Raw genomic sequence first — 15,150 nt, forward strand, 5'->3', positions numbered from 1 at the left:
GTGATGTTGGGACGACCTTGGGATGAATTTTTTTCGTCCCAAAATATTTTTTGGAACAAAAAGGGTACATTTTGGGACAAAATTTTTCGTCCCAAAATAATGTTTCTGTTGTAGTGTGCTGGGGGGGAAAATAAAACATGGATTTGCAATTTTGATTCATCTTTGCCGATTGATGTTCTTTTTCCATATAATCTATAGTACTTCTTAGCCATTATCTACGAAAATTAGGAATAAGTACGAAAAGACCATCATTCGAGCGTGTTTGGTATTCATGCATGTGTTTAAGATGCAAGAAGTGGTTTTTGTGTAATTTTAATTAGTTTGTTTGCTAAATTTTATGAAAGTAATTTGAACATTTTAAAAGTTTAATGTGTTTTTTTATTTTTTTTTATTTCCTTTTTTGGGTTTACCAAAACTCAATTTGATGGATTTTGTAAATGGGCCAAAGAAGTTTATTAGGGTTGTGAGTTTTACCTCTAAAAACACCTTTTCATTTACAAGTATAATAGCTTTAAGCCTTTAAAAATACATCAAGCATATATTTATTAAATACTAAATAACTTTTCAATAGTAATTTTTTATTTATTTTTAATACTTATCTGTACAAATAAAATTAAGCCTAGCTCATCACTAAACTAACTATTGTTGGGCCTAAGCCCGTTGACCGGGCAAGGAAGAGCCACGCAGGCGATTAACGCCTCAACCATCTGAGATTCACCCGCGTGGGAACAACTAAGAGATGGGCAGGTCAAACATGCCGTATCTCCATGGGATTCGAACCTCTAAATTACGATTCATTTCAAATCATTATTGAAGAGATATATATATATATTTTTTAAAGCAATCAATTGACACGTAGGAAAATTCGAGTGAAACATGTGCACCAACTTGACCTTTCAATAGTCAAATCAGGTCCAGAGTGATTATCACAAAATGCTCGGAATTAAGCACTTTGAGGCATTACCCTGTCAGATCCCAAAGATCAAGCACTCAGAGCAAAAAAGCTATATGCACCTCTCATTATCTATAAACAGATCGACATGTGTGTTTAGCAATCTCTCTACATTTTGAGTTTTCTTCACTCATATTACCCAATCTAACCTAATCATCAGAGGTTTCCCTAACTTCAAGACCCCGAGCTTTGTTCTTTAGACAGGAAAATCACACTACTGACCATAGGCAGGAAATAGCTTCAACAATTTGGAGCCATCTATGGGATATGTAAATTTTAATCGAGATCAAAATGCCTAATACAACGCACTCACACAGGTTCATGAGTGGGAAATAGCTACGATGGACAATGTTCATTTAGAGTTGGATAGGCGATTTGCGGAGATGAAGCAACGGATGGCACATAAAATGGAGGCATTACAGAAAGAAAACGAGGCCTTGAAAAAAAGGGAGGGCTAGTTGAAAAAGGGTGAAACAAGGGAGGAGCAAGGCAAACAACCAGGATAAGAAAATGAAGACGTATGACGACCTATACGACCATGCTGATGTCCCAAATTGAACGGGGACCATCCCAAAGCAACAATGATAAGAAAATGAAGATGTATGACGACTTGTATGACCTCATGGAAAAATATGAGAAGATGGCAAGGTGAGTGAGAGCGTCTTTATTAGTTGACAGCCTACTAGCAGCATGGATTAGCCATACAGTAGGGAAATAGTGGTGGCCTCCTCACATCGAAATTCAAGGTGTCACAAATAGACCTCTATGACAGGTCCAAAGATCCAATAGAGCATCTAGAGACCGTCAATGCCCATATGACCCTTTACGGGTTTTCAAAAGAAATCATGTGTAGGCCTTTCCTTATAACCCTCACAGGGACAGTGCAGAATTGGGAAATTTACAAGCAGGCTCTATAACCAAGTTTGAGGACATTATTGGCAATTCTTATTACAGTTCATGGCCAGCAGGAGGAAGAGACTACCGACCACGTAGCTTCTCACCATATAGTAGCAAGAGAATGAAAAAGTGAAAGCTAATCTTATGATTTTTAACTAGGAATGCTTGTTGATGGACAACCAAGATGAAAAGGTAACTATGGTGGTGCTTTTAGGAGGGATTTGGCCCAAACGCCCCTTTATGGCGGAGTTGGCAAGAAAGAAGCCTTTAACCCTGTTGAAATAAATGGATAGAGGAAACAACTTCGTCAATGAGGAAGAAATGTTGAGGGCATTGAACAATCCTCGAAAAGCAGAGGCGGCCGCTACATCCAAATGGACGAAAAAGATTCCCACCCTCACCATCAGGCGTCTAGCATCTCCAAGACTCTGAGTTTTGTTAATTGTTCTTCTTGCAAGAAAACCACATGACTACTGTGGAGAGCCGGGAAATTGCTTCAACAACTATCATTCACATTAATTCCAAACAAGCACAAATTCAAAAGTGGAAGACAATTATATTCTAAAATGCTTCTATTTGATCAAAATCTTCCTTTCTCGAATTCGTCAGTTCTTGGCCCATATGGGTAACTTTCTTTGTTATCCTAGGTCTATCTCACTCTTAGTTCTATTATGTTCGGATAGACTTCAGATCAGTAAATTCATTTTGTTTATTGTTGTTTTTAGGGTCATTTCACCCTTCTCGCAGGAGAAAGAGAGCGTAGTGAAAATGAAACGGTACAAGATCATAGAAGAAGACATTGAGAAACTTCTTGATCATCTTGTATTCAAGCTTGAGTTCAACGGTACAGAAATTGTATTTTATTTCCTTGTCTACTACTGGCCATGGAACATCCGACCTTTGTGAAAGCAGCAATGAAATGGCATCAACAACAATGAGGCTGGACTTTCTTTTGGTCGTTCTTTATATAAAAATTTAATTTATCATTTTTTCTTTTAGTCAAACAAAAAAGTCTTCTATTCACGTTGTTATGCTTCAAGAAGTCAGAAAATCTTCACCTTTTAACAACTCTTTTCTTGTCACCGTATACTTGATCCGGTTCGCACAGCTATATAGAATAGCCCCGCTATTGCACGTATTACGCAAGACCACTTCTCTCTTCTTCCCCAAACCCTAAGTTTCTAGCGTCTCGTGCTTTATAAAAAGTCAATACTATGGCCAGCAATGAGATGCAGCTGCAAGATAATGCAGAGCAACCCATTAATTGTGTGATCCTGATCAGCATGTTATCCATGTCCGATGAACATATCCTGAATCAAATTTACAAAACCCATGCTCCTCCTGTCCAAGTTTTTAATCCTACCTCTCTTTCATTTGACATTAAATCTATTCTTTCCCTTGCTACCCATGTAGTTGACAATGTTTTGCTGGTATATTCGTTTTCCTACAGTACATGATCTTAGTTATATAAGATTTATGTTTTTATTTTTCGTTTCCCTTCCAAATATTCCATTTTATCCTCTTGCCCATCGGTTGGATCCATTTTAGAGAGATCATGACCATTAAGATTTAACATATTTATTCCATAAGTGGACAATTAATAAATAGGATAACGTTATTTTTTGTTTAAACTGAGGCGCAGATGATACGCTTTTGTTTTAATTTTAAATTTCTTTACATACACTTGTAAATTCTCTCTAATAATTACTTGTGACTTTCAATAGGGTACTCAAGGCCTGGAGAAACTGGAGGGTCAGATGTGGATGGCCGACCACAGTTCACAATTGTGGACACTGGAGCAACTTTCCTTGGAGGTAATAAGAGGCATTTCTTTCTCTCACCCATAGAAAATCTTGCAAAATATGTGTTTTTTTTCTCCTCCCCACATTTAATGGATGAATGATGTGATTAAAGATTAAGATGAGTGTCATCATTCTACTTTGTAGTCAAATATTAGCATCTTTCCATAATAAAAAAATGTGTAATGTCATTTTTCAGCTGGCTCAAGACGGGGAAATCGAACTCAAAACAACATTAATATCAATACTTAGCAAGCTCTCTGGCTATTCTTGGGCAGCAAAGGCGCCAGTGCTGACGTTTGCGGCATTTGCTTTGAACTATGGAGATTTCTGGGATCTTTCACAGGTGCACTCATTGGACAGACTCGCCAACTCAGTGGGAATCACAAAGCCTGTAACTGCCACCTTAAATCGCCCAGACATTCGAAACTGCAAGAAAGCAATTGGGGAGCTTAGCAATATGATCAAGGACACGCTGGAAGTAATCGAATGCATTGTTGAGTTGGAAAAACTATGTCAGTCAAAGGATACCTATGGCGATTTACTTGCCTTCAAGAGTGGCGTAGACATTATCTCAGTGCATGTCTATTGGGCAATCACAACTGTTATAGCATGCACAATTCAAATGTACTGTCTTAGTAAAGATGAGTAAGTTCTTGTCCTTGACATGTTCTGTCGACCATGTCAAAGTTATGAATTATGTTCGTAGGTCTCCGAAGGGGAGTGTAAATAACATATTTGACCTACATGATGCGATGCAAATGATTGCCATGGTTTCCTGATTTCAGGGACAAGATACTGGAACTATTGCCCTTGTCTAAGAAGATGAACGTCACTCTTAACCTGCTAAAGATGCAAATAGAAGAATGCCATCAACAAATAGGTCAAACATTATTACGCTGATTTCGTTCTTGGGAAAACAGTGCAACCTTGAATCTGTTGCACGAACTATAGAATGGGATGTTAAACGTGGGCAACGCTGCTGAATAAATATTCTTGTTCACTGCAGGGGAAGTGAAGGCATATTGGCGAATGAAGGAAACTCCGGTAACACCTACAAAAATGGTTGAGGCTTTCAAGGCGCTGATTTTATCCGAGGAGAATCTGCAGCAGCTTATTGATGGCTCCACAAACAAAATGGTTAGCTGTAATTAGCACTTGAATTATACGTACGTAGTTTTTTGTACACCGATAAAGAAGAGGCAATGGCTTTCACAAATTGTCTGCACTAGATCGAAAACACCTATTAATCAATATGTTTGCTCTTTTATAAAATAGTTGGTCATCTCTCGTTATAAATATTAATCTTTTTCGCATTGTTAATCGTTTTCCCATGAAGTCTTGCTCATCGGATGTGATCTCGTGAAATAAAATACAAAAAGGCTTAATTTTTTCCCATGGACAGTTAATTTCGCGTCATAAGCTACCTATTTGCCACGTTATTAGATCCTGACAAAGAAAAACTCAAGGGAAAAGACCAAATTTCTTGTAGTGAATTATGAATAAGCCTGAAGTAGAATCTTATTGGCATGTAAAACATATTGATTCCAGTTGAATTATGGACCACTGACCTAGGCTAAAGTACCTAAATATTGCCTTTCCCTTGTAGCACTTTCTTGCGTACGTTGTGCTTGATCTATTTTCATGTTTCTAAAGAGTAATTCTGCTCTGATATAATGTAGATTCACTACTTGTCTTAAAAGTTTGAGTTGTTGAGAAGAAATAGATTTCATTATTTATTTTATGTCTTAATAAATATGTGCAATAGTCAAACTAATCTACTAATTATTAGTTTGACCTTTTTTTTTTAACTATATATTTGGCAAAAACAGTTGAGTATCGACCGCATGCTGAAAAAGAAGAGTCTTCTATTGTTCATTTCGGCTATGGACTTCTCCATTGAAGAAATCTCGATTTTAAACCCCATTTTTAATGGAACAAGGGAGGAGGAACAATATAAAATTGTATGGATCCCAGTGGTGGGGAAGTGGAGCGATGCGTTGGGAATGAACCAAATAAACAAAGGCTAAGTTGAAGTAAATAATAGCGGAAGCAACAAAATAAACAACAATTACACAAAGAACACCAAGATTTAAGTGGTTCAGCTCAATGTAAGCCTACGTCCACTGTCGGGGTCGGTTTCAATGATTTCACTATGAACAAAGACTGAGTACAAGAGTATTGATCACAAAATCCTCAATCCTAAAGTCCCAATACACTCAATGGACTCTTAGGATTGTATACAAAAGGATTCTCAAAACTCTCTCTTTCTTGGCTGCTGAACACACCTCAAAATGAAGAGAAAATGATGTATTTATAGCACACGGCACTAATTCAAAAAATTCGCTCAAGCGGAAGTCGAGCAAAGTGTCGAGCGCACGTTAGGGTTACTTTCTCGCTCGAGCGGACAGTCGAGCAGAGGTCGAGCGGAACTCTCTGGAAGATTTCGCTCGAGCGAAAAGTCGAGCGGAGGTCGAGTGGAACTCTCTGTATGAGTTCGCTCGAGCGGACTGTCGAGTGGAGGTCGAGCGGAACTCTCTGGATGAGTTCGCTCGAGCGGAGGGTCGAGCTAACCTTAACTTGAGCCAGGGTCGAGCCAGGGTCAAGCAACAGTCAAGCCAAGCCCCAAAAAACACATTTTCAACAGGAAATCAAGCCAAACCCAACAAATCTCCACCTTGGCTTGAATTCCATCAAGCCTAAACAAAAAACCATTAACCAAGAAACCGAACCCCTCCACCAAATCTCCTAAGGGAATCACATACCCCGAACACCAATCAAGTCCAAGCAAAGTTTAAACTTGTATACTGGAACTGGCTTTGTCATCATATCTGCTGGATTCTCAGTAGTAGCAATCTTTTGAATTTCTAACACTCCCTCTGTAACAACTTCCCGAAGGAAATGATACCTGACATCAATATGCTTTGTCCTCTCATGATACATTTGATTTTTGGTCAAATGTATTGCACTCTGGCTGTCACAAAACACTGAAATTGCATCCTGCTGTAATCCCAAATCACTAATCAAACCTTTCAACCAAATGGCCTCCTTAACAGCCTCAACTGCTGCCATATACTCTGCTTCTATAGTTGATAAAGCAACAGTAGATTGTAGTGTTGCTTTCCAACTAATAACAGAGCCACACAAAGTGAAAACATATCCTGTTAATGATCTTCTCTTATCCAAGTCCCCAGCATAATCAGAATCAACATAACTAACCACCCTTGAATTGTAGTCAGTTTCTCTATCAAATATTAAACCAAGGTTCAAAGTACCTTTCAGATACCTGAGTATCCATTTCACAGCCTGCCAATGAGCTCTACCCGGGTTAGCCATGTACCTGCTAACAACACTCACTGCCTGTGAAATATCTGGATGAGTACAAACCATTGCATACATAATACTGCCAACTGCACTGGAATAAGGAACACTAGCCATGAAACATTCCTCCTCATCTGTCTGAGGAGATAGTGATGCTGAAAGTTTAAACTGTGTAGCAAGTGGTGTACTTACTGGTTTGGAATCAGACATTCCAAACCTCCGAAGAACTTTCTCAATATACTTTCCCTGGGACAAATACAACTTTCCAGCTTTCCTATCTCTGTGGATCTCCATCCCCAAAATCTTCTTTACAGCACCTAAGTATTTCATTTCAAACTCATTTCTAAGTTGGGTTTTCAGCAAACTAATGTCAGATATGCTTTTAGCAGCAATAAGCATATCATCAACATAAAGTAGCAAATAGATGAAAGACCCATCAGATAACTGCCTATAATAAACGCAACAATCATGGCTACTCCTCACATAACCATGATCTATCATAAAAGAGTCAAAGCATTTATACCATTGCCTCAGAGACTGTTTTAAACCATACAATGACTTCTTCAATCTGCACACATAATCTTCTTTGCCTTGAACAATGAACCCCTCCGGCTGATGCATGTAAATGGTCTCCTCCAGGTCACCATGCAGGAACGTTGTTTTAGCATCAAGTTGCTGAAGCTCTAAGTCATGTGCTGCCACTATGACAAGCAACACCCTGATTGAACTGTGTTTCACAACTGGAGAGAAAACTTCGTTGAAGTCGATGCCTTCTCTCTGACTATAGCCTTTTGCAACCAAGCGTGCCTTGTACCTTACATCTGTAACATCTTGGATTCCCTCTTTCCTTTTGAAAACCCATTTGCAACCAACAGTCTTCGTCTTCTTAGGCAACTTAACCAAATCCCAAGTTTGGTTCTTGTGAAGGGACTCAATCTCCTCAGTCATTATTGCGCACCATTGTGCACACTCCTTATTTTTGACAGCTTCTGAATCACTGGAAGGCTCTTGACCATCTATGTCCTCTACTGTAGTAAGTGCATACATCACCATATCTGCATGAGCATATCTTTGAGGTGGCCTAATCTGCCTCCTTTGTCTATCAGTATAAATATTGTAATCTTGCTCACCCTGTGAGCCATCATCAAAATCAGGATCATGCTCATCTGAATTGACATGATCTTGGGTGTCGTCTGGCATTCCTTTTGAAGCCTCAACTTGTGACTCCACCTTCTTGCCATTACTCTGCTCTTTACCTGTAGACACAATAAACTCCTTCCTTGGATTAAGCATGGATTGTTCATCAAATACTACATCCCTACTAACTACAAACTTAGGTGATTTGGGATTAGTACACCATAACCTAAATCCTTTCACCCCACTAGCATATCCAATGAATATGCCCTTCTTTGCCCTTGGCTCAAGTTTTCCATCATTAACATGGAAATATGCAAGACAGCCAAAAACTTTCAAATTTGAATAATCAGAGGGAGTACCTGTCCATACCTCATTTGGAGTTTTTAAACCAATAGTTGTGGCTGGAGAGCGGTTAACCAAATAGCAAGCTGTATTGACTGCTTCAGTCCAAAAATCTTTAGACAAGCCGGCATTTGAAAGCATACTACGGGCTCTCTCCAAGAGAGTCCTATTCATCCGCTCAGCTACTTCATTTTGTTGTGGAGTATGTCTTACTGTGCAGTGCCTCACTATGCCTTCATTTTTGCAGAATTCATTAAAATCACCTCCGCAAAGTTCCATACCATTGTCAGTTCGGAGTCGCTTAACCTTCTTGCCTGTCCGATTTTCAATCAGAACCTTCCATTGTTTAAAGTTAGCAAATACATCGCTCTTATGTTTCAGAAAATAAGTCCAAACCTTCTGTGAGTAATCATCAATAAAGGTAAGCAAATACTGGGCTCCACCTTTCGATGGAACTGAAGATGGACCCCAAAGATCAGAATGAATATAGTCCACAGGACTTTTAGTTCTGTGAACTCCTGTAGTAAACTGAACCCTGCACTGTTTTCTAAACACACAATGTTCACAGAATTCAAGTTTTCCTATCTTCTGATTGCACAACAAATCCTGCTTACTCAGGATAGACATCCCCTTTTCACTTATGTGACCCAAACGCATGTGCCATAGACGGGTGTTGTCTGAGTCTGGATTATCTGAAACAGACACTGCAGCTGTACCTGTCAATGTACTACCCTGAAGGAAATAAAGACCATCTGTCATATTTCCTCACATTACAATCATGGAGCCCTTACTGACTTTAATAGCTCCACCTTCACCGGTGTACCGAAAACCTAAAAAATCAAGAGTGCCCAAGGAAATAAGATTTTTCTTCAAATCTGGGATGTGTTGACATTAGACAATGTCTTGACAATCCCATCAAACATCTTAATCCTAGCTGAACCAATCACAACAGTTTTACACGCCATATCATTTCCCATCAAAACGGAGCCACCGTTGACTGACTCATAGGTAGTGAACCAATCCCTCTTGGGACACATATGAAAGGTACAAGCTGAGTCCATGACCCACTTGTCACCATAGCGACTATTTGAGCCACTAATTGCTAGAACAATATCTACGCCGTTAGACTTTTCATCAGCAACGCTAACAGCATTAAAGGAACTAGTGCCTTCCTCTCTATTTTTCAATTTAGAACACTCATTTTTGTAATGACCAAATTTATGGCAGTAATGACATTTAACATTTTTCTTGTTAAATTTCGACTGTGAACTGCCCCTGGATTTACTCCTGTTCTTCTTTGAACTTCTCTCATGTGATCTACCCCTACTAGATGAACCCTTAACAAACAAACCGCTGGCTTGATTATCCGTGCCTTGTACACCCAATTTTGTTCTCAACTCCTTAGAGTTCAAAGCAGATTTTACATCTACCAAAGAGATGGTGTCTCAATCATACAACATTGAGTTTACAAAATTTTCAAATGATATCAACAACGAACACAACACAATTAATGCTTGATCCTCATCATCAAGCTTAATATCGATATTCCTCAAATCTATGATAATCTTATTAAATTCATCTAAATGTTCAGAGATAGGAGTACCTTCCTTCATTTTGAGCATGTATAACCGTTGCTTCAAATACAAACGGTTGGTGAGTGACTTTGTCGTATACAAGCTCTCAAGCTTGGACCAAAGACCGAAAGCGGTCTCCTCATCGGCAACCTCCCACAAAACTCCATCCGATAGTGACAACAAAATGACACTATGTGCCTTCTCATCTTCTTCTCTTGACGGTGCAGGAGAACCCTCGGATACCTTCCCTTCCAATACTTTTGACAAGCCTTGTTGTCGTAACAAAGCCTTCATCTTGATGCGCCACAAACTAAAACTGTTTTGACCGTCGAATTTCTCCACTTCAAACTTTGTCATAGCCATTCCTCAAGACTTTGCAAAGAGCTTGACGCTTTGATACCAGTTTGTTGGGAATGGACCAAATAAACAAAGGCTAAGTTGAAGTAAATATTATCAGAAGCAACAAAATAAACAACAATCACACAAAGAACACCAAAATTTAAGTGGTTCAGCTCAATGTGAGCCTACGTCCACTGTCGGGGTCGATTTCAATGATTTCACTATAAACAAAGATGGAGTACAAGAGTATTGATCACAAAATCCTCAATTCTAAAGCCCCAATACACTCAATGGACTCTTAGGATTGTATACAAAAGGATTCTCAAAACTCTCTCTTTCTTGGCTGCTGAACACACCTCAAAATGAAGAGAAAATGATGTATTTATAGCACACGGCGCTAATTCAGAACATTTGCTCAAGCGGAAGTCGAGCGAAATGTCAAGCGCATGTTAGGGTTACTTTCTCGCTCGAGCGGACAGTCGAGCAGAACTCTCTGGAAGATTTTGCTCGAGCGGACAGTCGAGCGGAGGTCGAGCGGAACTCTCTGGATGAGTTCGCTCGAGCGGACTGTTGAGCGGGGGTCGAGCGGAACTCTCTGGATGAGTTCGCTCGAGCGGACTGTCGAGCGGAACTCTCTGGATGAGTTCGCTCGAACCGACTGTCTAGCGGAGGGTCGAGCTAACCTTAGCTTGAGCCAGGGTCAAGCCACGGTCGAGCCAGGGTCAAGCAACAGTCAAGCCAAGCCCCAAAAAATACATTTTCAGTAGGAAATCAAGCCAAACTCAACACGATGAGATACAAGCCAAGTTTGAGATTTTGCGGTCCAACATGCCATGGTACATACTGCCGTATTTTTCATCAATAGTAGACAACCAGTTCATTACGGAGGAATGGCACTTTAAGAATAAGCCTATCGTCGTGGTGATAAACCAACAAAGGGTGGCGGAACACCCAAATGCTCTTTGCATGATTCGATTATGGGGGATGAAGGCCTTCCCTTTCACCATCACAATTGAAAAGGAACTAATACCTGAAAAACCGCGCCTTGAATTTAGTAGGATCAACAAAGCACTAAAACGACCGTTCGTGGTAAAGTCCTTTTCAAAACTCTAAATGAATTATGTGTATTTATATATTTATATTTTTATATGTGTCAATCTCTTTTTTGACCTAGGCCTTAAAATTCTGGCAAGAACTCCAGATACTGTGCTCTAGACTCTAAATATTAGGCAATTTTAAGCAAAACTCATACTGTGCTTCCCAAATAAACTTTAAGCTTTAATATATGTATCTTTGTTCAGTATCAGGACGACGAGGATTATACTTTCTTCTACGGATTCGCCAATATCAAGTGGAAGCAACAATTTACTAGTAATTTAACTAAAATGTCTAATGATTGGGACATGAAGAACTCAAACACTCGCATAAGGTGGTTTCTAATTGGAGAAGGAAACGAAGAAGATGATGTACAAAAATTATTGAATGCAAAGCTGCACGATCCCAGAAATTTGCTGTATTCCTTCAAAAGTGATAGTGGATGGGTTGTGCTCCGCAAAGTTCCCGACACGACAGTAGTTAGTGATCATGGGACATCGATTCTGAAGGTCTTGGAGAAGTTTAATGACTGGAAAGGATTTGTTAATAAGTTTGGCTTCCAATATTGTTTTGAAAATTGCTATAGAAAGCTTTAAAAGTGACTTTTGGAAAATTGGGAATTAGTACCAGTACGTACGTATTAGCTAGGAAGTATGAAATGCAATGTATGGTACTTCAGTAATGGGCATCTTGATGGTTACGTACGTTGGCAATCTTGTTAGTTGTTTACGTGTTTGGTCTTCACTAATATTCTCTAAGATCACTACTCTAAATCCCATTTCATGCTAAGAAACGTATGTGCTGATCGATCCAGAGAATGTGTAATTAGAAAATACAAACATATATAAGAAAAATGATGGACTAACTACTCATATATTATAATTTGTTTACAACTATAGATTAAAATAGTATATTTTTTGAAATTTAGTTTGACTTTCATATAAACCATTTTTTACAGTTCCAAGAAAGTAGTACTTAATTAAACCCTATTCATTACAGAGTTTGTGCGCGACCACGCCTATTGTGGATAATTTTTTCATAACCAAAATGAGGAAGTGTTAATTTATCACGGTAGTGATAATCAGATGAAAATAATAGTTATAATTAAATAACTGTTATTATGAAATAACAAAAAATAGGCAAAAAGTGATTGAGACCTCGACAAGGTTGTGTTTATGGCCACCCGGTTTAATGATCCGACTTGACAATGATTCATTGTTATTCTAATTAAAAGTCAAAACAAGCCAAATGATCCCTTGGACCACCACGAGGCTTGTCCATAATCAATCCAGCTTGGGCCGGGTTGCTATACATCATAGTAAACTCTTGAACGGCCACCATACGATATCTTTGATTAACATTTGAATCAAATCAATTGTAACTGTGTGTATGTAGGCACATTGCTGGACCATGTAAACCTTATGTTGTGTGTAATTAATTCTACTTTTTATTTTATGTTTTCTCTTATCATTCCTAACAATTAGTACCAAAACTAGGTTTGGGTTTGAGTGAGAATGATGGTCGAAGAAGAAGTGAATGTGTCTTGAATCAATAAGTTTGATAACATAGATTTTGGGATTGTAGGATGCAGATCTAGGATTATCTCTACGAGAAGAGATCCACTACAACAAATATCCTCTATTATGGCAATTTCGTCCTTGCTGCAAAAAAAAAAAAAAAAAATCGCAACCAATTTCATGTAATCGCTATGATTTTTATATTGCTATCAGTAGGGTTGTAACCGATCTAATTTGATCCGATTTTGGATAAAATTTGAGACCGAACCGGTATAAACCGGTTTTATATTTTTAAGAATCGATTCCGCATTGATTACTCTCTAAATCAGTTCTTCCGATTTTACTGGTTTCGGTCCGGTTCAATCCAGTTTTCTGCTTTTATTATACTATATTATATAATATATAATATATATTATAGTATATATAATATATATTATAGTATATATAACACTATAGTGATAATATAATACTATATATAATATAGTATATATAATACTATAGTGATAATATATATTATAATTGTATTATTGACTATATTGATATATTATAACAGAAACGTTTTAGGCCGGTGTCACCTAAAAGAGATGAAAGTCAGAGATTGATGAAAAGTTGCCACGTAAGGAGTTTAGGAAGACACAGGTAGAGACTGCGTTGCATCGAATCTTTCCCCTGACCCCCCCCCTTTCTCTTCTCTCTCTCTCTCTCCCCTTCCATATTCTCGGACGCATTATATCTCTAAACTTCTCTTTTCCGTGTAAAAATTCCCAGATTCGTGTTCATCGGAATAAGCCAAGCCCTTTCTGTGTATAATAGTGTTGTTTTCTAACACCCTCTCTTAGGTTTCCCAATTTCTTCTGATGAATTTCATTGAGGTTCATTGCTCGAGACCCATTTCATTTTTTCTTTTTCTGATTTTGCTGTTTTCTTTCCATTAATGATGATGATGTTCTAGTTTTTGGGTTTCATTTTAGAATTTATGGTCCTTACTCTGCCTTGAAGGTATAAAAAAAAGAGTTGTAGCATTCTCAGGTAATTGAACTCTATTTGGCAAAATGTTTGAATTTAGTTTAAATGGCATGCAATAATTGTGTACCATTTTAGTCTAAAACTATACCAAATTCAATTTGTGTTGGTGTTCTTATACAAGAAAGTTATCCTTTCATCCATTTTTGTGTTTTCATTCCTTTTTTTTTTTTTTTTTAATTTTGTGTTTTCCCTGCAACCAAACGATTTCAACCTTAAACAGAAAAATGGTTTGTATTTTGGTTGTTTTTAAAATTCAGGCATTCTTTGTTTTTGGATGGAACAAAGATTTAAATTTCCCCATGACATCGGAAACCATGGCTAGTATGAGCTATAGAGGTGCCAATTTAGAGAGCTATTCAGATGAACCAGTCACACTTGTCTTCAAAACCATCGCCATTGCGTCGATCCTCATCACTCAATCCATCGAAATCTCAATCCCCATTGTTGGAAAGAACAGCCACTTCCTCCGAACTTACAGCAATATTTTCATATTCACCAAGGCATTTGCTGTTGGCATCATCCTTACCACAGGGTTCGTACACATGCTCCCAACCGGATTGGTAAGACTCATGACTTAGGGTTCATTTTCGTGAGTTTGGGTTAAGGTTTTCGTGAAGGAGGAAGGAGAGACTCGGGAAGGAGAGGTATGGAAGGAGAGAGAGTGATTTCTACATACTAGACTCATCGAGAGAGAGAAAAGAGAAAGAGGGGGGAATGGATCCCCTACAGTGCAGAGAGGTAATGTATTCATCAACTCCTTACATGGCACGTTGACATTGGTTTCCGATTTTCACTCCTTATAGGAGACATCGATTATAAGTTATTCTCTTATTTTAATATATCACTAATATATAATATAGTGATATATTATAGTATATTATAATATATAATGATATAATATTAATATAACTATTAATATGTACTCTATAATATTAGTATAACTATTAATACAATAAACGATAGTGATATAAGATTTTAAAATTTAATATTATATTAATTAGTAATTTATTATATAATACAAAACAATTATATATATATATATATAAATTATATACAATATAAAAAATTAAAATATATATATGAACTGGTTCGGTTATGTTTTTAAATAAGAAAAACTAGAATCGGACTGATTTTGACCGGATTTAAGAAAA

The 15,150-nt window shown here is 37.9% G+C and overlaps 1 protein-coding gene across 1 annotated transcript; it reads left to right on the forward strand.

The window, feature by feature from the left end:
* Nucleotides 1-1,472: 1,472 nt before the first annotated feature.
* LOC122306434 (protein SIEVE ELEMENT OCCLUSION B-like) lies at nucleotides 1,473-4,803 on the forward strand. Its single transcript, XM_043118861.1, has 6 exons — nucleotides 1,473-1,600; nucleotides 2,575-2,704; nucleotides 3,574-3,663; nucleotides 3,848-4,296; nucleotides 4,437-4,531; nucleotides 4,658-4,803. Exons 1-6 carry the CDS (start codon nucleotides 1,473-1,475, stop codon nucleotides 4,801-4,803), a joined length of 1,038 nt encoding a protein of 345 aa, XP_042974795.1.
* Nucleotides 4,804-15,150: the final 10,347 nt, after the last annotated feature.

This window comes from Carya illinoinensis, chromosome 4, assembly GCF_018687715.1.
Source record: "Carya illinoinensis cultivar Pawnee chromosome 4, C.illinoinensisPawnee_v1, whole genome shotgun sequence".
NCBI lineage: Eukaryota > Viridiplantae > Streptophyta > Magnoliopsida > Fagales > Juglandaceae > Carya > Carya illinoinensis.